This window comes from Leptopilina boulardi, unplaced genomic scaffold (genome assembly GCF_019393585.1).
Source record: "Leptopilina boulardi isolate dan_hultmark-lab unplaced genomic scaffold, ZJU_Lbou_2.1 LbouV2_51, whole genome shotgun sequence".
NCBI classification, from domain to species: Eukaryota; Metazoa; Arthropoda; class Insecta; order Hymenoptera; family Figitidae; genus Leptopilina; species Leptopilina boulardi.
The window spans coordinates 574,874-596,045 of record NW_026137996.1 but is presented as its reverse complement, the minus strand read 5'-3'; the positions used below and the strand labels follow the sequence as shown (position 1 = coordinate 596,045).

The 21,172-nt window shown below is 26.2% G+C and overlaps 2 protein-coding genes and 1 long non-coding RNA gene across 5 annotated transcripts; 1 reads left to right on the top strand and 2 right to left on the bottom strand.

Annotated features, from left to right (window-relative positions):
* Window positions 1-1,549: 1,549 nt before the first annotated feature.
* On the bottom strand, window positions 1,550-10,740 carry LOC127289960 (E3 ubiquitin-protein ligase TRIM71-like). Its single transcript, XM_051318292.1, has 7 exons — window positions 10,327-10,740; window positions 7,035-7,135; window positions 6,662-6,955; window positions 6,273-6,599; window positions 5,909-6,199; window positions 5,265-5,840; window positions 1,550-5,189 (listed from the first exon to the last, which is right to left on the bottom strand). Exons 2-7 carry the CDS (start codon window positions 7,062-7,064, stop codon window positions 4,611-4,613), a joined length of 2,097 nt encoding a protein of 698 aa, XP_051174249.1. The 5' UTR covers window positions 7,065-7,135; window positions 10,327-10,740; the 3' UTR covers window positions 1,550-4,610.
* Window positions 10,741-10,878: 138 nt separating this feature from the next.
* LOC127289961 (uncharacterized) lies at window positions 10,879-13,489 on the top strand. Of its 2 annotated transcripts, none has more exons than XR_007844240.1 (3): window positions 10,879-11,403; window positions 11,770-11,991; window positions 12,362-13,489. It is a non-coding gene; the product is annotated as an uncharacterized LOC127289961 (long non-coding RNA). The 2 variants fall into 2 exon arrangements; XR_007844239.1 differs by lacking the exon at window positions 10,879-11,403 and adding an exon at window positions 11,412-11,601 and having other exon boundaries at window positions 11,723-11,991.
* On the bottom strand, window positions 13,180-18,668 carry LOC127289959 (E3 ubiquitin-protein ligase TRIM71-like). Of its 2 annotated transcripts, XM_051318290.1 has the most exons (5): window positions 18,464-18,667; window positions 16,748-16,890; window positions 16,455-16,643; window positions 15,883-16,329; window positions 13,180-15,796 (listed from the first exon to the last, which is right to left on the bottom strand). In XM_051318290.1, the coding sequence occupies exons 2-5, from the start codon at window positions 16,808-16,810 to the stop codon at window positions 14,354-14,356; spliced, it is 2,142 nt and encodes a 713-aa protein (XP_051174247.1). In that variant the 5' UTR covers window positions 16,811-16,890; window positions 18,464-18,667; the 3' UTR covers window positions 13,180-14,353. The 2 variants fall into 2 exon arrangements, with proteins under 2 accessions (XP_051174247.1, XP_051174248.1); XM_051318291.1 differs by lacking the exon at window positions 16,748-16,890 and having other exon boundaries at window positions 18,464-18,668.
* Window positions 18,669-21,172: the final 2,504 nt, after the last annotated feature.

The following is a 21,172-nucleotide window of genomic DNA, read 5'->3' as shown; positions in this document are numbered from 1 at the left end:
CGAGAATGTTTCGCAATATACAGAAAGGTATATTTATGCACTATAATAATAATAATAATAATAATACTAGAAATAATATAAGTTTAAATTAATTTTGTTTGTTTTTTTTTTTTGTGTTTTAAATATATATTAAATTGTTGGCATTCTATTGGAATAAAAATTAAGTGTTAACTCACTTTATGCCAATAAAACATTGAACAATTAAATAAAATTAAAAATAAAATGTTTAAATTAATACATAATTCGTCAAAATAGCTTATAGATAATGTCTAAGTAACAGCATAATATTATACTGTTACTATCCAGTAAAATGGTCAAAAAGACATAATTAGAGTGAAAATTTTTTTATAAGCTTAATTTATAACCATAAAATATATTTTATAGAAATAAACAAATTTGCTAAATCTCACTCAATTATTCGGAAAAATATTGTAAAAAGAATGTTTCCTGTCCTTTTTTTTTCATGTTAATCAATCTTCTGACTCTCTCCAACAAACGTTTTATTTCAAACGTTTGTCCAATTATATACGGATATAATAATGTTGCTTGTTAAATATTTAAATCACGGAAAATATAATATTGTAAATTACTATTATTATCAATAAACTTTCTCTTACTGTCCCATGCGAAACAAAGAAGCGACGCAAAACAAAACGGCGACAGTCCTCTTTAAGGCCCCGCATTGTTTAACAATACCTTTTCATCATCATTTTTTTTTCTTTTTTACCATAGAATTTATAGAATAGATTCTGTTACATTTTTATTAAAATTTTTTACACTCTAAATATTCAGCGATTTACTAACTGATTATTATAGAGATGAATGGACAAATAATTAATTTAATTTATACCGAATAAGATGATAAATATAATGGTAATAAAATCCATTCATCTTTAATACAATAATTGCACGATCACTCTTTTTTTTTGTTGAGTATTTAGCATTTACATAATATATAGATGAAAGAGTTTTTTAAAACTTTTAAACTTACAGTAAGTTAAAAAAAAAAAAAAATTAAAGAATAATCGTGCAATTATTTTCTAGGGTTTGTACATTAAAATTGTTTGACAACTTGATTAATTAAATATTAAACTACACGCTTACAATTTTATAGAATAAATGACGCTTTTTTTGGCGAAGGATAATAATAATTTTCTTTTTTTTTCTAAGGTACATTTTGATTTAGATTAATTTTTAAATCAATCTTTTCAATTTCAAAAATTACCAGTTTTTTTTTATATATATAAATAAAAAAAGCGAAATTATAGATATGGCTGGAATATTACTGAGATCTATGGAACGTGGAATATATACAATTAAATGTCCCATATATACTTATATAAGTATAAGAGAGAAATAACAAAAAAAAAAATTAAGAGTTTGCATTTTTAATTGAAAAACTTATAACCATAAATCTTAATAATTAAATTTTTTCAATTTTAAAACTTAATGCGCATTAATAATGAATTTTCGTACTCATAATCTTTGTAACAATTTTTATAATATTCCCTTCGTCTCCCAAATAATAATTGCACGATTAAACTCTGAATTTTTGATTAAGAATGTGGATAATTAAAAATGATTCAACATTCTTCATTGCGATACAGAAAAAAATATTTAAAGAGCAATCGTGCAATTATTTTTTCTACATTTTGTACATCTAAATCGTTCGACAACTTTGATTAATTAAATATTAAACTACACGCTTTTCATTTTAAAGAATGATTGACGCACCTGGCGGAAAATATATATTTTTTTTTTTTTTTTGTTCTAAAAAGGTACATTTTGATTTCTCTCTATCTCCGAGTTTGTTTAAATTTTTCTTCCTTCATTTGAGAAATAAAAAACGAAGATACGTTTTTCGTTGCACAGCATTTTTTTTTTAGGCTCAATGGAAGCAATTTTAAATAAAAAAAATACAAAAAACAAAAAAAATGGCCTTTTTTTCTCTCGTCAAGTATTAACTTCAAAAACGAGAGGTTTGTCTTATTTTATAATAAAAAAAAATCTCTGTTAAAGACATAATTTTTTCTACTCAATTTTATACAATTAATGATATATAATGGACTGTATGAATGAATATTAGATTCCAAGAGATGGAATTTCACATAATTCTTTCAGGCGTTTTTTGATGCAAAAATATTTTGTATTTTGATTTTAAGAATATACGAACTATTATTATTATTATTTATACATATATATATATATATATATATATATAAGATTGTTTATTTTACACTTAAATAGCAGTTTTTAAGATGTTCTTTGAGCAGAAGTAAAAACGGCTCATTTGGAAAGTGTGACTAGTTGATGAAAGAGATCACACGGAACAATATTCTTTTTTCTTTTTGTTTTTTCAGTAATCTCGAATTTTTAAGCCCGTTTATTAATCAGGGGACATAACGAAAATTTTCGTCAAGTTCAATATTCAGAAGAAGAAAAAAAATCAAATATTTAATTTTCCAAGAAAATCTTTTAGATTTGTTTTTCTCTTATATAATTTCATGAGAAGGAGGAGAAGGGTTAAACCCCCAAAGACACCCCCTGCGTACAACCCCTGATAACTATTATTATTATTATTTTTTTTTAAAGTTCAGGAAAATCTTCATCAAGACAATTTCCTTGATAATAATTAATTGGACAATTACTAACAAATTGATAACTAAATTCACAGCAGTATGAAAAAATCACAAATAATCTTTTACAATTCTTGTTTTATACTTAAAATATAAATATTTAAGTACGTAAATTTATAATACAAAATAAAAAAAAATATATCAACTACTTTTTTTTTTGCATTTGAGCCCTTTCATTTTATAATCTTTTTAAAAACTGTCGGTTTTTTATTTATTAAAAAAATTTACTTTTATTCTTTCCATTTAAAAAGATTTAAACTATGTTTTCCTTCACTTAACTTTTAATAAGTGTCGCATTAAAAAATCTTAAAAATAAAATTTAAACTATCGAATTTGCTAAAAAAAAAATATTAAAATTTGGGAACATAATTTTTAAAAAAATTTTCATTAATGAAAATTTGATTCACAACACTTTTGAGTGACACTTTAAATATTGAAATATTAGAGAAACTTAATTTGGATGTAATTTTCTTTCTTTGTTTAAAAAGAAAAATAAAAAATTAAAATGGCTCTAAAAGATGGACAACGTGAACAGCTAAATCTACGATAAATATGAAATATGCATAAAGTTACATCTAAACACGTTTTATATAATATGGAAGGATTTTAATCTAGGATCATTTTAAAATTCATATGAATTTTTTAAGATTTTTGCTTTTGAAAAACGATCCTAGTTCCTTTTGATGTTATACATGTTTTTTTTTTTTGCGGCCACACATTAACCACTGATCTATGTATAATGTGTTGGACAACATTCAAAGAGTAAACAAAAACTTGGCATTTTTATTCAGTCTTGGTTCAGTCTTACTGTGTAATAGATGCAATCGATATCTTTCATTTTGCTTTGATTTAAAAACAAAGAAAGAAAGCCAATGGTAACTTTTAAGTGTCACATGTATTTTATATATATCGTAATTGGCAAAACCAAAACCAGTTTTACACAAAAAATAAAATGATAGAATAAAATAATATATATATATATCTAATTATCTAAAAATTCAGATAATATATAAATATTGACAAGAATCAGAATGCAGGACACAAGTCTAGGATATTATGCAAGCGTCTCCTGGAAGACATGAGGCTATATATAACTAGAGTTAAATCTTTTCTCTACTAGAGCAGAAAAAAAATAATATCTTAAAAAGTAGAGATTAAACATTTAAAACTGTCATGCAAGCTGAACCCTTAGCAGTTAATAAAATCCGAAAAATTTTGATTCCATCACAAAGTCTAAGGGATCCTTCAAAATTGCCCAACATTATAATTATTATATTATTATCATCTTACGCAATTGTATTTTATTCCAAATTTAAGGAATAAACAGTTATTACTACAGTTTTTACTATCAATTATTATACATACTATATAATAACAAGCAATTTTCAATAAAATGTCATTTGAAATATGGCAAACCGTTTTCTTTTTTTTTTCACTAAACATATATTATGATATGCCCTGTTATTTTAAAATTACTGTAAATTAATAAAAACAATACTGTTGTGTATTTTTTTTTTTTTTTAGTTAACAGCACCAATTCTTGTCCAAGTGAACGAAAACTAAATCTTCTAGAGGTAAGTTAAGTACTTATTTATAATTAAAATAAAATCTTTCTCTTTTTTCTATACCAGAGACAAGTTCACACAAAATAATGTTATTTCAAATATTAATAATATTGCGAACAAAATTGTTTTGTACACTAATATTATTGATATTCAAAATTTTATTAATACTGTAAATCGAAGGTTTTCTTTTACCTTGAATGAAGAAAAAGAAAAATGCTGTTTTAAAACATTTTAAAATGTCTTGAATGCATTTTCTATAATTTATATTATATATGTAAAATATTGCATCGTTCATTTTAATGAACGTCAAACGTGAGCATTTTTTTTTTTTTTTTGTTTACAATTTATCATACTTATCTTTGTTTTGTCCTTTTTCTTTTTTTCTCCCTTTTCATTGTGTGCCATGGTATTAAATTATGAGAATACGATTATTGCCAAAATCAACAACGACAATTTTTCCACTAGGCGTCAATGTAATACCAGAGGGACGATCCATTTCATCAATTCCAGTTCCATGTGAACCATATTTACGTCTTAGTACTCCATCTTTTCCAAATACTTGAATCCGATGATTTCGTGAATCGGCTACAACCATATTGCCCTGATCATCAACAACAATTCCCTGTGGTCGGCAAAATTGTTTATTTCCACCTCCTTCACCGCCCAATATTTTTGCATTACTAAAATCAGCTTCAATTGTCACAACACGATGATTATTAAAATCAGTGACAACAACATCGCCCTCAGGTGTAAATGCAACACCACGTGGTGAATCTAATGTTTTCCATAATGACGATGTATTATCATTGCCAAATTTCCTCAAGAATACACCTTCAGAACTGAATAATTGTATTCTATGATTTCTTGTATCAGATACAACAATTTGACATTCAACATTAACAGCCACATCCCAAGGATAATTGAATTGTCCATCTTTTGTACCTTTCTCACCAAATGATCGTAAAAATACACCCTCCATTGTTAATATCTAGAAATAAATTTCAATAATACTTTCTAATTCAATTTTTTTTTAATTTAATCAATTCTAAAAATTTATTTTTACCTGAATTCGATGATTATCCTTGTCAGCGACAATAATACGCCTCCGTCCATCAACAGCAACACCAGCTGGTCGATCAAATTGTCCATGTCCCGAACCTTGAGAACCAAATCTTCTTACAAATGTTCCATCCTCGCGATATATTTGAATTCTGTTATTTGAACGATCAGCAACGACAATATGACCCTCCTTATCACACGCAATACCCCATGGTCTACACAAATTATCAGATGGATGACCATCGTTGCCAAAACTTCGCATATGTACTATACGTGTTGAGATATTATGTTGTTCAGTCCAGACAATTACTGGAAAATTATTTGCTGGAATTGGTCTTCCACATGGAATCGAAGCCAATGATCGTGATGACATAGAAGATGATGATGAAGAAGAAGAATTAGATGACGATCCACCACGTCCTTTTAATGCTCGACGATCTCCAATTGGTCCTGGATTATTTAAAGCAACTGAGCCTAAATTTGCAATTGCATCAAGAACAATACTGTCCGGTCCACTAAATGAAATCCAATTCTCCTCGGGTGGCGTAAACGATTTACGAGCTTGTCGAATCCGATAAATCTGTAATATAAACATTGTTTTCATATTCAATTATTTATTTTTCCCCCTATTAAAAATTCTATTCTTACCTCCGCAGAAGCCATATCTTTTATTATAGTCAATTCCGTTGGATTTGCTGTCAATTTTGATATGCTCATTCCTCTCTTTAGTTTATCAGCCGTTTCTGTTAGGAGAACCATACTATTTCTCAACGCTTCATCTCTTGTTTTCAACGATGCCAATTTAAGCATTCTTGCCTTTTCAATATCTAACAAAAGTTTCTTTTCCCTCTCCTCCAATGCGGAAATTATTCTTTTTATACAAATTGATACATCGTCCGTTGCTTGTTTTGATCTTACATCCAATGTACCAACAGCCAACTAAATTAAATAGATTAGTATTTTTATTTTTACAACACTTTTTTCAATTTAAAAAAAAAAAAGAAAAACTTACCGAAATTGCTTCAAGATCATCTGTAATTGTTTTTATTCCATGCATAGCTTCGCTTAAAACTTGATTTGCCTGCATCCCAGCGTGTTCCATAGCCTCAATAAGATAAACCGTAACATGACCATTGTGATTACGTAGATCACATTCTCCGCAAATGGATACACTGCATGTTTGACAGTAATAATTTGAACTGTCCGAATGACGTTCACAGTAATTAGTTAACGATGTTGATGATTGAGAAACTTGAAGAGGTGGACTTGGCGTGCCAGTTGATGTCGATTGTGACACGAGATAATCCGGCGAATGCGAAGGATTCATTGATTGCTGAAACTATTATTAAAAAAAAAAAAATTAATTTTATTTTCAAATTCAAAATAAAATTGTAAACTTACTCTCATTTTACTGCAACATACGTCGCACATCCCGTCTAAACATGTACATTCTCTAAATCCAAATCCTTTAAAACTGTCAATAGCCGGTAATTGAAAAGAATCATTAAGTGCAAATTGATCACCATTGACAACTTGCAAAACACCGCTAATTAAAGATGGAAATGAATTTATCGAATCAGGTGATTCAGAATGAAAAGGCGAACGACAATTTCTCATTGAATTTATACCCGAAGGAGCTGGATTTGTGTGTCCAGTGTATAAACTCAATCCATGAAGCCATGGAGCGTTTAATACCTAAAAAAAAACAATTTATTAAATATAAATTATTTATGTAGAAACGTATTAATAACTACAAGTAGTAAAAGATTCTTACCCCAAATTCAAATGCACCGCTGTGAGCCATTATTAAATAATTTTCAACTTTCACGAAGTTACACGACGTTTCTGTTGAACGTCAACTTCGTAAACTTCAATCTGAAAAAAAAATTACAAATTCAATTTCCGTGGTGAAAAAAAATGTTTTCATTTCAAATTATAAATAATAAAATTCCTGTTCCTTATAATATAAACTGGATTTGACATTCGTTTCATAAAAAAAAAAAAACTGGACTTGATGGAGAAGATATTAAAAAGTTGACATACACTAACAGGAAGAGCCACTTCCTCATACCTGACAAAAAAAAAAAAATTGTCGCCCGCAACAAGTTTAGAGAGCCGGATTTCTTTATAGAATAATGAATTAGAATTAGAAGAAGAAGATTCGAGAACTCGTCCGATCCACTTTCGAAAACAGGGTGAACACACCAGGCCATTTGAGGGCGAAATAAACGAAGAACCTTCACAGGTCCTGAGATTCAGAAATGGGGTTCTGTTCATGGGACCCCTATAAATCAATAACCACGGGAAATTTTAACAGTCCCCCTGTCACTTTCTCTTTTTCTCACTCAAAAATGAGACTTAAACTCTTTTTTTAAAAACAAGTCCATTCAAAAAAAAAAAAAAAAAAAAAAGTATAATTACTTATTAAAAAAAAATATATTTATTACAAAAAATGTTTCATCAACAATTCAAAAAGTTTTTATTTTTTTTAAATCATAACATTTGATAAATAAAAATAAATTTTTACCATTTCATTTTCGAAAAAGAAAAAAAAAATCAATTATTTAATGGAATTTAATTTTTATTTAAATATTCATGTATATGGAAAAAAATATATTGCTCCGAAGAGGAAAGAAAAAAAAAATGTTGCTACCTATTCTATTCAATTTTAAGTTTTGAGGGGCTGCGATTGTTGTAAGATGGATTTTCCGGAGGTAAGCATTAGGACTCTTGTGGAACATTTGTCGAACAGATAAATACGGAAGAGACATCGGCTTCTCTCTCTCTCACTCTCTTTTTGAAAGACCGTGTATTTCCAAGAAACGTACCTAACCACGTGATACGGGTCCACCACTTTTGAAGGCATTTTAAGGGCCCGACCACCGGCTACTATACCGAAAATAACACACAGGTTCATGTTTTCGAGCCTTTCAAAATCCCACTCTCTTAAGAATTTTCTTTTACCGGATACACACTAAGGCAATACAAAATAAACATCCCTTCAAAACTATAACGTGCAAAATCCTTTAGATTTTTAATTTTTCAATTTTATTTTCACTTAATTATTTGCCAAATTTTTATTTTTATATAAAAAATATATTTTACCGAAAAAAAAGAATAAAAAAATATATTATCCACAAGAAAAATTTATTTCCGTATACAAAATTAGAATAAAAATTTTAAAATATGCATAAATTAATATTATTCTTATGGCGAATAAAAAAAATGTCAACTTTGCCCTTTTGTGAACCGGGGAAAAAAGAAAAATTCAGAATGATAAAATTGTCGGGAAGGACGCTAATTAAATTTCTCACGGGAGATTGCTGCGCACGAGATCATCTTCCTTCGTATATCGTTTGATCAAAATAACTTTGCCAATCAAAAAAAAATTTTAATGGAAAGTTTTAAGAGTACATTTCATTTTTTTCTTTTCCAAATTTTTCGTAAAATGTGGACTTTCTTCTAGACAATAAAAGCAGTTTCCTTGAAACGAACACAGGTATCAGGTTTCTGGTAATTCCTCATGCTTAACCGATGGGTCCATTGGACGTACAAATATAAAGAGCCTTTTGAAGAAAAAAAAAAAGGAAAATATTCTCTCTTCAGAATTTTCAAGGCTTATGATTTAAACTTATATTGTAGCTCCAATAGAATATCCATCAGAATGTAAAAATTTAAAATAATTTAATCTCACGGGACTCTTTATGGCCCTGCAATTTCTTTTTTTTTTTTTTTTTTTTTTTTTTTATCAATTATGAATGGCTTTATTAAATTTATATGCAAATGAAGATTACCTTTTGTTTGGATATTATTTACGTTTGATAATAAAAAAATTGTAAAATAATTTTTTTTTGTAAATTATAAACAAATTTAAAATAAAATAAATTTGAGAATTTCCAAATGATATATGTATTTAAATAGAACTAGAAAAATATGGGAGGATTCTTATCAGCATCTACATATATAAGAGATAAGATCCCAATTCTTAAACACGAGGAAGAGACTAAAAGCCCAATTTTTGAAATTAAATTATATTAAGAGCAAAATCTATAAAAAAAAAATATTAAAAATTAAAAGCTTAAATATCAAATTAATATTATAGTTTTGGAAAATAAATTAAAATTATATATGTACTGATAAATTTATACATAGAATAATTATGAACTTGAACTTGGCGTGGAAAACGATTAAGACTTTATAATTTTGTTTTCATTCTCCAAGGTTGGGTGCGCAAAGCGTTCCACGACGGTCGGTGATTTCACTTTCGTTTGAAGTTTCAACTATAGAATATTATCATTTTCCAATTCAAAGATGACCTGAACTTTAAGATATCTAACAATTCATTTGCATCGAATATTTAATGACAAATAATAAAAAAATTAATTATTATTATATTTTATATTAGAAAAAACAAATTAATCTAAATAACAATTTGTTTACATATTAAAGGATTTAAAATCATTTGTAAAATAAAATAATAAAATATATATTCAAATATCTACTTTTATAATATTCACTAAATAATTTTTTACTTGTTTTAAAAATTTAAAGATAATTATAATCAGACAATAAATAGATATATTTACTTCAAAATTAAATGTAAAGAATAAATATTGTAATATTATAAAAATAATATCCTATATTCTATAAATAGAAACGAAAAATGAAAGTGAAATTTTCTAGGGAATATCACAATATCGATTGTTCCTTCAGAGATAGAGAAGAAAAACCGAACCATTCATTTTACCAACTTGGGAGACTGCGCCTGAATTAAAAAAAAAACCGTCTGTAAAAGTTGATCGACATCTTTCAACTCTCAACAATATAAATATTTCACCTAAAACAATTATACAAGTTAACAACTTTTTTCTTTACCTATACATTAAATTTTGGTCTGTGTATGTATTTTAAATAAACAAAAAAAAACTAAAATATATAACGATAAACAAACAATAATGATTAAGTAGACATTTAGTCACAATCAGTTGTTATAAATTAGAGTACTCTATTACAGTTAATAAATTGTAAGTATATTAATATAAATTAAAAATAACATTTATACATACCAACTTAGATGCAATTCATAACACGCCGGCCGGTGATCCGCGTGAGCGTGTGTAATTATACTTTCGGAGTTGATGAGATTTTTTTTTTAATAAATCAAAACATTTGGTATCCAATCGAAAATATTTTTACTTAGAAGCAGATATAAATTAATTGAATCACTTGATAAACATATATGTATATGTTTGTATATATATACTTGTCGAAGGGCTTGAAAATACTTCTCAGGACACGTAGTTACAGAAATAAAGATATATTATTGGTAAATTATATGTAAATCAGATTAGTATCAATTATCACTGAAACTCCAAAAAATGCACACGTTGCGAAATTATTTGAAATATAAAATTTGTTTTCTTTTTTTTTTTCTCTTTTAAAGGTTAGATAAACCTTTCAACTTGATGGTCTGCACTGAAACTGACTGGACTACTGGCAAAGGCAGCGTAGTCAGTAGTGACGCACCTCCCTCCATCGCCAACGTTCGAAATTCATCCACCAATGATATTGCTTCTTTTACCCCTGCCATTTTGAATTACACCCCCGCAAATTTCTATAGCAGCACCCTTTGCTACATATTTATAACTTTCTTCTTATACCGGCGGCAACCCGGCCGGCAAAATTTTTGTCAGTGCAATATATATACAATATATATATATGCAAAAAGAAACAATTATTTTAATTATTTTTTCTCAAAAAAAAAAAAAAGAAAATTCTATGAATAATATTTCTCTTCTTCAAATTCAATTCAAGACAAAGTATCTATTTTGTTGTCGTATATAACGTGTATATTGACTTTGACCCTGCTGACGTCACCGTGACGCCAGTAGTGTATCAAGAGGGAAAATAATCTCCCACGCAAAAAAGCAAAAAAACTAAAACATTTCAAATACGTAAGATTATTCTCTTATGCCCCCCCCCCCCCCCCGCTATAAATTCTGACAAATTGTTTTAGGTCCTTTTTACGTTTTAGTGTATAGTACAAGTTTTTCTTTAAATATATTTATTATTTATTTTCCAAGCATGTTATAATAATTTATAAAAAAATTTATTTGTAATTTACAGATATATATGCGAATATGGTATGTATATATATATATTGGGCGTTGTTCCTATAAGTTTATTTCACCCTCTGATTTTTTTTCTGACTTTTATATAATGACTTGAGAAATAACATATCCCCTTTTCTTATAATTGGAAAACAACTTTTAAGGTAAAAAATATAAAATCTATTTGTTTTTCAAAGGGTAATCAAATTGTGAAAAAAAAAACAGTAACATGTAAGTAATTGCAATAGATAACAAAAAAGGGTTATTTTGACATAACCTAAAAATGAATTTAACTATATGACAGTTATTTTTAATTGATTGAGAAATATTACTAATGTCTAGGAATTTTCAGTACGCTTTTAGCATCGAGGATAATTTATATGTGTTTTATCGAGACAGACCAACATTGACGTTCCTGAGTGGATGCTGTGAGTCGAATCTTTCTCTGCCTCTTTTTTTTCTCTCTCTCTCTCTCTCTGACGCTCAACTCTCAACCCCAATACACATATTATATTGAACCCAAGCCAACGCCATAGAGGAGATTGGACGCTTGCGCGAAAATCTATGAATGAAGTAGTCCCGGTCAAATGGTACCTCGACCCAACGACCTTCAGCATCACGGTATGTACATATATGTATATATATATATATATATCTACTCCAGGGCAACCAAGTTCATCTATTTCATATTATTAATCGCAGAGATTATTAATAACCAAAATTATTTTAATTTCGTTTCGCATATTTCTAAATCGTAAATTAGTATTTTAATTTTTCTCAACTGTATTTGCAGGTAATTAAAATCAATATTTAGGTTCAAAATTAATAAATTCGAATTGTTTCTATATTTATACCGATGAAAGAGAACGACTTTGTTTTTTCAATAAAACTGTATGGCTTAAATAAATATTATTAATTATTAATAGTTCACACATGAACCGCCTACACGTTTATTGTATTATATGTAATAATATATAATTTTTTTTTGTAGGGAAAATTTTTTAAATTGACAAATATGTACATTGTCTTATATACAACATTAAAATTTCATCCCTTGTTGATGTTGACAAGAGAGAAGGTGGGATGGAGAGAGAGAGAGGTGGGACGAGACTTTCTCTCCTATCTCTCTTTCACCTTCCGACGTCATACCTTTCTTCCTCGGATCCGCGTGGGAGATTTCAAGGTCAACTCAAGAGCGAATAACGCATGTACATAGTACGACGCCTCCGTCGCGACGCCACGTTTTACCACATTTATATGTATATATATGAACAATAGGTATGTATATATAATAATATATAATACACATAATCTATAAAAGCTAATAACAAATTATATGATAATTATTTCTCAATACGACAGAATTAGTTTTGCTATTGTATAAAATTTAATTAGCATAAACTCATTTTGGGGGAAATTTAAAAAAATTTTATAATCTTTAAAAAGTTTTTTCTTTATTGTCAATTGGTCCTTACATACGACGAATATATAGATCAATGATAAAAAATAAACATTACATGATACTATCGTCAATCGGTGTATATAATTGTGTATAGATAGTAAAATCAAAAAAGAATATATATATATATTTATAAATGAGTAATAAATTCAGCCCATTTTTCATATAAAATATATAAATTTTAAACTATTTCCAATAAATGATTGGAAAATATTTAAATATAAGCTATATACAAATTATATTTTGAGACTTGGACTTTTATAAATTGATAAAAATATGTAAATTTTTCTTTTATACAATTTTTTTTTCACACTTCATTATATTTTAGTAAATTCTTTTTGTCATTACTCTTATTTTTTTTTTTTTTTGCGACTTATTTCCAACATAAATTTTAGTTCCAAAAATTGGATACACAAAACACTAAGTGCATATACTTTTAGTACATTATGATTAAAATTATTGGACAAACTTGATAATAATGCATCTAGGCTTCATTGATTTTTTTACACAATATAATTATTTCTGCTTTGTTTTTATTTATTTTTTTTTTTTTAAAAAGTGCCTATGATTTTGTTTAAATTTGCGTAAATTGAAGCCAGATAACTGTTGCACAATTTTAAGGCTGAAAACGGAATATATTTTTTCACTTTTAGAAAGAAATATTGCTATTACAAATGGATATTGTCAATATAAAGCTTACAAAATTTTTTTTTTTTTGCTGTTTGTTTCAACAGCAATTAAATTGCTGTCACAGCAAAATAAAAATGTTAACAATAATCCACTTTTTGCTTGTCACATTATGCAATTTAATAAAATCTGTGCAAATAAACAAGATTTTTGCCCTCAAATTTTAATCAAAAAAATTTCATAATTTTTCACAATATATATTTATATATAGTTGACTAGTCCAAAAAATTTTTACATTGCAATATTTTTAAACAAATATTATTATTATTTTTTTTTTTTTTGATATTAAAAAAATGTTTTAATAACCCTTTTTAATTTATAAATTTAACTTTATATATCAATATATTTGTTGGAAAACAAAAATAAAAGTAATGAATATCATTTAATATAATTTTTTTTTTATATATAGTCAAAAATAGTTATATCTTTCTGATTATTTTGAAACAGAGTGTCCAAGGCCCTTAAAAAAAATTTTTTTTTTTTTGTTTATAAAATCCTGACTTTTCCAGGAATGATTATCCATAATTGTTAAAAACCCTGATCTTAAAATTAAATAGAATATATATATATACAAAAATTATAAAAAAATATATGATTGAAAATTTTTTCTCATACGTGACTAGAGAAAAAATATAAAATTAATTTTTCTCATATATTTATCTTGGATAATCTTTTTTTCTTGATATGGCACTTAGAAAAATGATTTATAAAAATATAAATATCAATTAAAAAATAAAGCAAAAATTATTTCACGTTAAAAACGTGTTTTTATATAGGCACGTAAATATATATGTGAACTTTGGTTATTTAGAGAAACCAAAATTTTTTTGGTTAATATTAACGAATGACAACTCGATTATTACCAAAGTCTACAAAGACAATTCTACCATCTGTCATAAGTGCAATACCAGATGGACGATCAACTTCATCGATTCCTTCACCTTGTTTTCCAAATTCATTCAAGAATGCTCCAAATTTATTAAATACCATTATTCTATAGCCTCTTGAATCCGATACAAGAATATTGCCATCATCATCGACAATTACACCTTGTGGCCTATGAAAATTATTTGCTGGTCTCATTCCACCTTCACAATTTAATACTTTTGCATTAACAAATCTATAATCAACACAAAGAATTCGATGTGCATTGAAATCAGTTAAAATAACATTTCCCTCAGGTGTAAATGTCACTCCTCTTGGTGAATCAAGAAGTTTAAATGCACCAAAAGTGCTGTCCATACCAAATTTTCTCAAAAATATACCCTCAGGACTGAATAATTGAATTCGATGATTTCTCGTGTCAGAAACAACAATTTCACATGCTGTATTTGCAGCCACATCCCATGGATAATTAAAATGTCCCGAATCAGATCCTTTTTTACCAAATTCCAATAAAAAGTTTCCCATTAATGTTAAAATTTGTATACGATGATTATCCTTGTCCGCAACAATAATTCGTCGTCGCTCGTCAATAGTAATACCCGCTGGCCGATTAAATTGTTCTTGACCTGAGCCATATGATCCAATTTTTCTTATTATTGATCCATTTTCACGAAATACTAAAATTCGATTATTCGATCTATCAGCGACAAATATATTATTATCCTTATCGCACGCAACGCCCCATGGTCGACAAAGATTATCAGGATGTTCTGGTTCAAGTGTATTTTTGCCAATTATTTTTATTGGTGGTGGATAAAATATTGAACAATTTGGTTTTTCACTCCAAACAATAACACGATATAAACTTGATGCAATTGGCCTTCCTTGAGGACATTGTGGTAATGCTTTTGGTAAATGTTCCCGCCATGTATTATGTGATCGTCCACGTATCATTCGTCTATCGCCAATTGGTCCTGGATTATTTAATTTCATTGATCCAAATGATGAGAGAGCGTCCAATAATGGTTTTTCTGATGATGAATAACCCATCCAACTTTCTTCTGTTTCCATTATTGATTTACGTGTTTCTTCAACTTCAAATGTCACTCCAATTGCTTTACCATTGGCAACACGCAAATGAAATGGATTATTTGTTGTATTTGTTGATGTCAATGCCAATTGTTGAACGCTAAATAAATTGATTAATTTTTTTTGACAATTTTTTAAACTTTTAATTTTTTCCTTTAATATATCTTTGCGAAATATTCTTGCATTTTCAATTTCTTGAAATAATTTTCTCCTTCCATCATCAACAGTAACGTTTAATAATAACCAACATTTTTCTAATTCTTGCGTTGTTTGTTTAGCTCTATCATTTAATGCAGAATATTCCATCTGTAATAAAATTGAAAAATTAAAAATTAGTTTAAAAAGAGAATATGAATTTTTATTTTAAATAATTAATTTTTTTTTCAACTTACAGTTATTGTTCCAAGATCACGATCAATTTCTTGCAAAGTAGTCGCAATTTCTCTGAAGACTTTCATCGATTCATGTCTGGCAATTTCAAGGCTCTCTTTAATTGTGACTGTTACATGTGTCTTGTGATATGGAGCACGGCATTTTTTACACATTGGCACATTGCATGTTTGACAATAATTGGCAAAAGTGATATTATGAATTTCACAAATACTTCGTAAATTTAATGCAGCCATTGATAATGCCAATTGTGAACAATAATAATGTGATGTTGCATCTGGTGAAAATGATGATGGTTCTGCTTGAGAGGATGATGAATTTGATGTTATATCTGGAGATGAGGCTATTGATGATGCTGATGATGATGATGATGACGAAGGAGCAACATTAGAAGATGAAGATGATTCAGTTTGATCTTGGGAATATGCTCCTCTTATTTTTAATGGAGCCTATTGAAAAACAAAATATGGTATGTAATTTACGTTTTGTTTTTAATTATTAATTTTTTTTTAATAAATTTATTGATTTTGACAAAAATATAAGATTAGATTTTGCATTTTGAAAATTAACATACTCTCAGCTGTGCTGCATAACTGAACTCATCGTTTGTTTGTGGTAAATTAAGAAATAAACTCGATGAACTTGAATTAGAATCAAATGAATGATCTTCATTATTTTCCATATGTTTCAATGAGATTTTCCTCAGTTCGTCTGCAATTCCTATTTGATTATTAGTTCTTCTTGACCAATGTGAAGTTTCCATCTGACAAACAATAATATTGTGAAATTTTAATAATTACAAAAAAAAATTATAAAAATTACGAGTGTTTAAAAAATAATTAATCTCTAATAGTATTAGATTCTTACCCCAAAGGGACCCAATTGCAGAGAGGGAGGAGGGCTCGTTAGTCGATTGAAACTATTTGCCATTATTGTAAACTTGCTGTGTGTATTCAAAAAAAAAAAAGCTTAAGCCAACTTTGTTGCTAATTCAATTTCATTTATTTATTCTGAAACACAAATTATAATTTTTTTTATTTAAATAATATGTAAATTATTCTATATTTAAAAATAGAAAATAATAAATAACTATTGTTTAAAAAGTTTGTAAATAAATAAAATATTAATTTAATTAATTAAAATTTAAAAAAAAATATTGAAAAACATTGTCGCAAAATTGGCAAGCTTATTTTATATATTTATTCGAAAATCATTGATAATTAATATTAAATTTATATATTATTCTTATTTTGACCTTCAAATTATTTCAATGTAAATTTATTCCATGTGATTAAAATACATAACGCTATTTGTAAATAAAGCAATGACATTTTCAGAACTCATTGGATAAAAATTACGTGATTTTGCAAAATTTTCATCATTTGAAAAATTGTTAATTGAGAATTAGAAACATTTGTTCAACAGATATATAATTAAATAGATAGATAGATAGAGCGAACAGGAAAAAGAAACAATATTATTCGGAAGTCTATAAGTTTCAAGGAAAATAGACTTTTTCAAAGAATTCAGCCCCTTAAATCTGTAAAACCTTATTATGACGAGAGCTCAATAAGTCTTGGGTCCATTTTTAAGGAAGTAGGTATAAATCTATAAATTAAGGTCCTAATACATAAATCTTTGGCAACACTGCAAAATTTTTCCTTCAGGTCATTTTACAATTGTGGTAGTAGTAGTATATATGTATGTGATTTTCAAAAAAAAGTATAAATTTTATAATCATCTTTGAGGACGCACGAATATTTTCTAGTTTCGATTTTATAAATATTGATTCTTTTTTTGAATTTCAATCTTTCTTTAGACAAACGTTTAAATAATATTTACGTATTTATAATTTATTCAAAATAAATTCTTAATTAATTATCTAATTAATAAACAAAATAATTAATTACCTAATTATTACATTATTCAATTATTTATTTATTATTATTTTTATTATTATATTATTATTAAAAATTACTAAATTAAAATTAATTAATCAATTAAAATAATAATCACTCGTTAACGATATTTTATTATTTTAAAACTTAAAAATGAAGAAATTAATTTTATCTTTATTTGAATATTTTATTATTAAATTAATAAATTTGGAATTAAAAATAAAATTAAAATAAGTTACCAATTGTAAATATTGACAAAGTGTCCTTTCATGATTTTTCGTTTATTATTATCAACTATATTAACGAGAATCAAAATTTCTTAACTGTAAGATGTCTAAAATAATATTACTAAATATTTCTATAATTATAATAGTTTGATTATTAATATTATAGTTTATAACAATTTTTTTTTTTATTATATAAGCAACGAAATTATTTTTTTTATATCAATTGGTAAAATTTGGATAAAATAAACATATAAAAATATTTGCTTATTAAATTAATAAATTATAAAATAATAAAATATAAATAAAATGTGATGACATTTGTACATATTTACAGGTGATATTTTAAAATAATGAAATTATATAAAAATAATTAATTGGCATTATATGGAAATTTTTTTTTTTTTTTTCTAAATTCGACTTTTTAAAAAAATAAAATGTAAAAAGAAAAAATAATTTACCTTAAGTGGACGTTATTTTGAACGCTGAGCGCTGGCGGGTAAATTTAACAGTTAAAAAAAAAAAATAATAAAATTACCACAGTTACAATAAAAATGTTAGCTTTGGCTAACTAAAATTTTGTTATGGACAATTCAGAATTGTAGTAGACATGTGCACTCTTTGAGATCAGGGTCTCTACTGATGGCAATTGTTTCAAGTAATATTTAGGTATCCTCAGGTAATGAAGTGGGACTTTTCAACGAAAATTTAGTTTCTTACCACTATATAGAAGGTGAACAGAATATCATAATAGCCTCTATTCCCGCTTCTATACCTACCTTTAAATACACCTATTTAGAATATAATACAGGAATTTATCAATATTATACTAAATTTCTTCTTATAGTCAATTTATAGTCTAAAAATTATTTTTTTTCATCAAAATATAACAAATTACAATTTTTTATATCAGAAAAAATTAATTTTTTTGGTAAAGAAATTTTAGAATTTCTTATATGTAAATAATAATAATAATAATAATAATAATAATAATAATAATAATAATAATAATAAAATAATTTATTTTAGAAATTATAAAAATCAGATCAGGAATGAAAAAAAAAATTCTTACTTTTTTTATATGAAAGTTAAAAATAAAATTTTAATAAAATAATAATAATTAATGCACTATAGGAATAAAATGGGATTAAAAAAAAAAAAAAGTAATATAATTTAATTGCTAATCATTTGGTCGCACGAAACATAATTTTCTCTACTTAAAATTCGTATATGTATATCATATGTGGTAATATATGATATACATATATATGTGTTTTCAGTAGAAAAATCAGAGTCAAATCGGACAACATAGTGTATGGACTAAGCGTTGACGTTACTACTGCGCGTATATTTATTATACATTATGTTCTGTTATTATAAAAATAAGAATTAAAAAAATAGAATATTTATTGAGAAAACAACTAAATATCAGATCTACTTTTGAGATGAAATTTTTTTTTTTTTTTTTGTTTTCTTTGATAAAACAAAGGGTGATGAGAAATTTTGTGCCCCATATAGATACGCTTGCGTCAGAATTTATGAATGAAAGCAATGGATTTTGAATTCAATGCCGTAGCTTAAGGTGGTGTTTTCGGTGCCTACGCACAAAGACTCATGAGAAAGCTCATAAATATTACAAATACATTATATGTATACATGCAAAAAATTGTTTAATAATTTATATATGTAAACATTCTTACAATGTATTTAAAACTGTCATTTATAAATTATATTAGTTAAATAACACTTGAATCAAGATAAAGTTTTTCTCTTTTGTGAAAAATTGAAATATATACGTACTATATATATACATATACATATTTAAAGGATTATGGCCTATATATAAAATAAAGTGGACAGTTTGAAATATTTATATTATATATATATATATATACTTTTACTGGGCAAATCTTATAATCCTAATCCTAAGTAGTATAGTAATTTGATATAGTGTATTAGTAAAAATATATTATTTGGGATCGTCAGGTAATTAGAAATTCTCTGCTGGAGATTTTTGTTGAGAGAAAGAATAACAAGTTTGCTGTAGGTGACGCCATACCATTGACGCGAAATATTGTACAAGGTGTCTCATAAAACTGAAAAATTTATTTTTCCATTTTTTATAAAAATAGATTTTTAATCAATTTTTTTTTTTGTTTTTCATTATAAAAATTATTCTCTATAATTAAATTTTTTTAAAAATAGTTTAAAACATTCGATAAAATATTTTTATTAAATTTTTTTCTATAATTGCAATGAAAATTTAATATTGTTTATAAAGTAATTGATTCTAAATTTAATAATCATTAATATAAAATAACAACCGCACGAAGGAAATTATATATATATATATATATATATATTGTATAGAATAAAAATTGCCTTGTGTGTTGAGATTCGGTTAAGATATGTCTCCCCCTTTTCTTTGCTTCTTAAAAGTTAGTCCTGGTATAGATTCTGCGTCCTTTTACTTTCACGTATTCCGAAAATCATCGAATTTCAAATATAAGAGGCACTAGTCCATCTGTCCATAAAATCGATATACCCTATAGCAATTCTATTGACATGATGCTAAAGATATAATATATTTTTTAAAAAAAAGAACATAATTTTTTTTATCCCTCATATAAAAATCACTAAAAATAGTATAAAAATATTTAATAATTATTATTGTTTCATTTATATTAAATTATTATTAATTATTAATAATATATATTAAATAATATTAATAATATATAGTAAATAATATAAATAATAATAATTAAGAATAAAATAAATAATAATATAATAGCTAATGATATAATTATTATAATATTATCCTAGTTTTTCTTTTTAAATACAAAGTTGAAAATATTCTACGTTCCGTTGTATAATTCTGAAAAAACTAAATGTCAATAAATAATTTGTTACAAAGTTATAGATTTTTATACATTTTAGTATAAAAACTTTGAATATTTGACTATAGTAGTTTATTGTTGTCAGGTAGATGTAAAGAGAAAAAAAATTTTCCATGAAAACCATCAAAAGCGATTTCATTGTTCGCTCTTCCTTTAATGTTCTTTATATAGTCGAAAGGGATTTACAAGCTGAACGGTTATTTCTCTCGACTGCTTTGCATTTTTAGTTTTTAACAACCTATATATATATATATCTTCATCTGCTCCCACCTG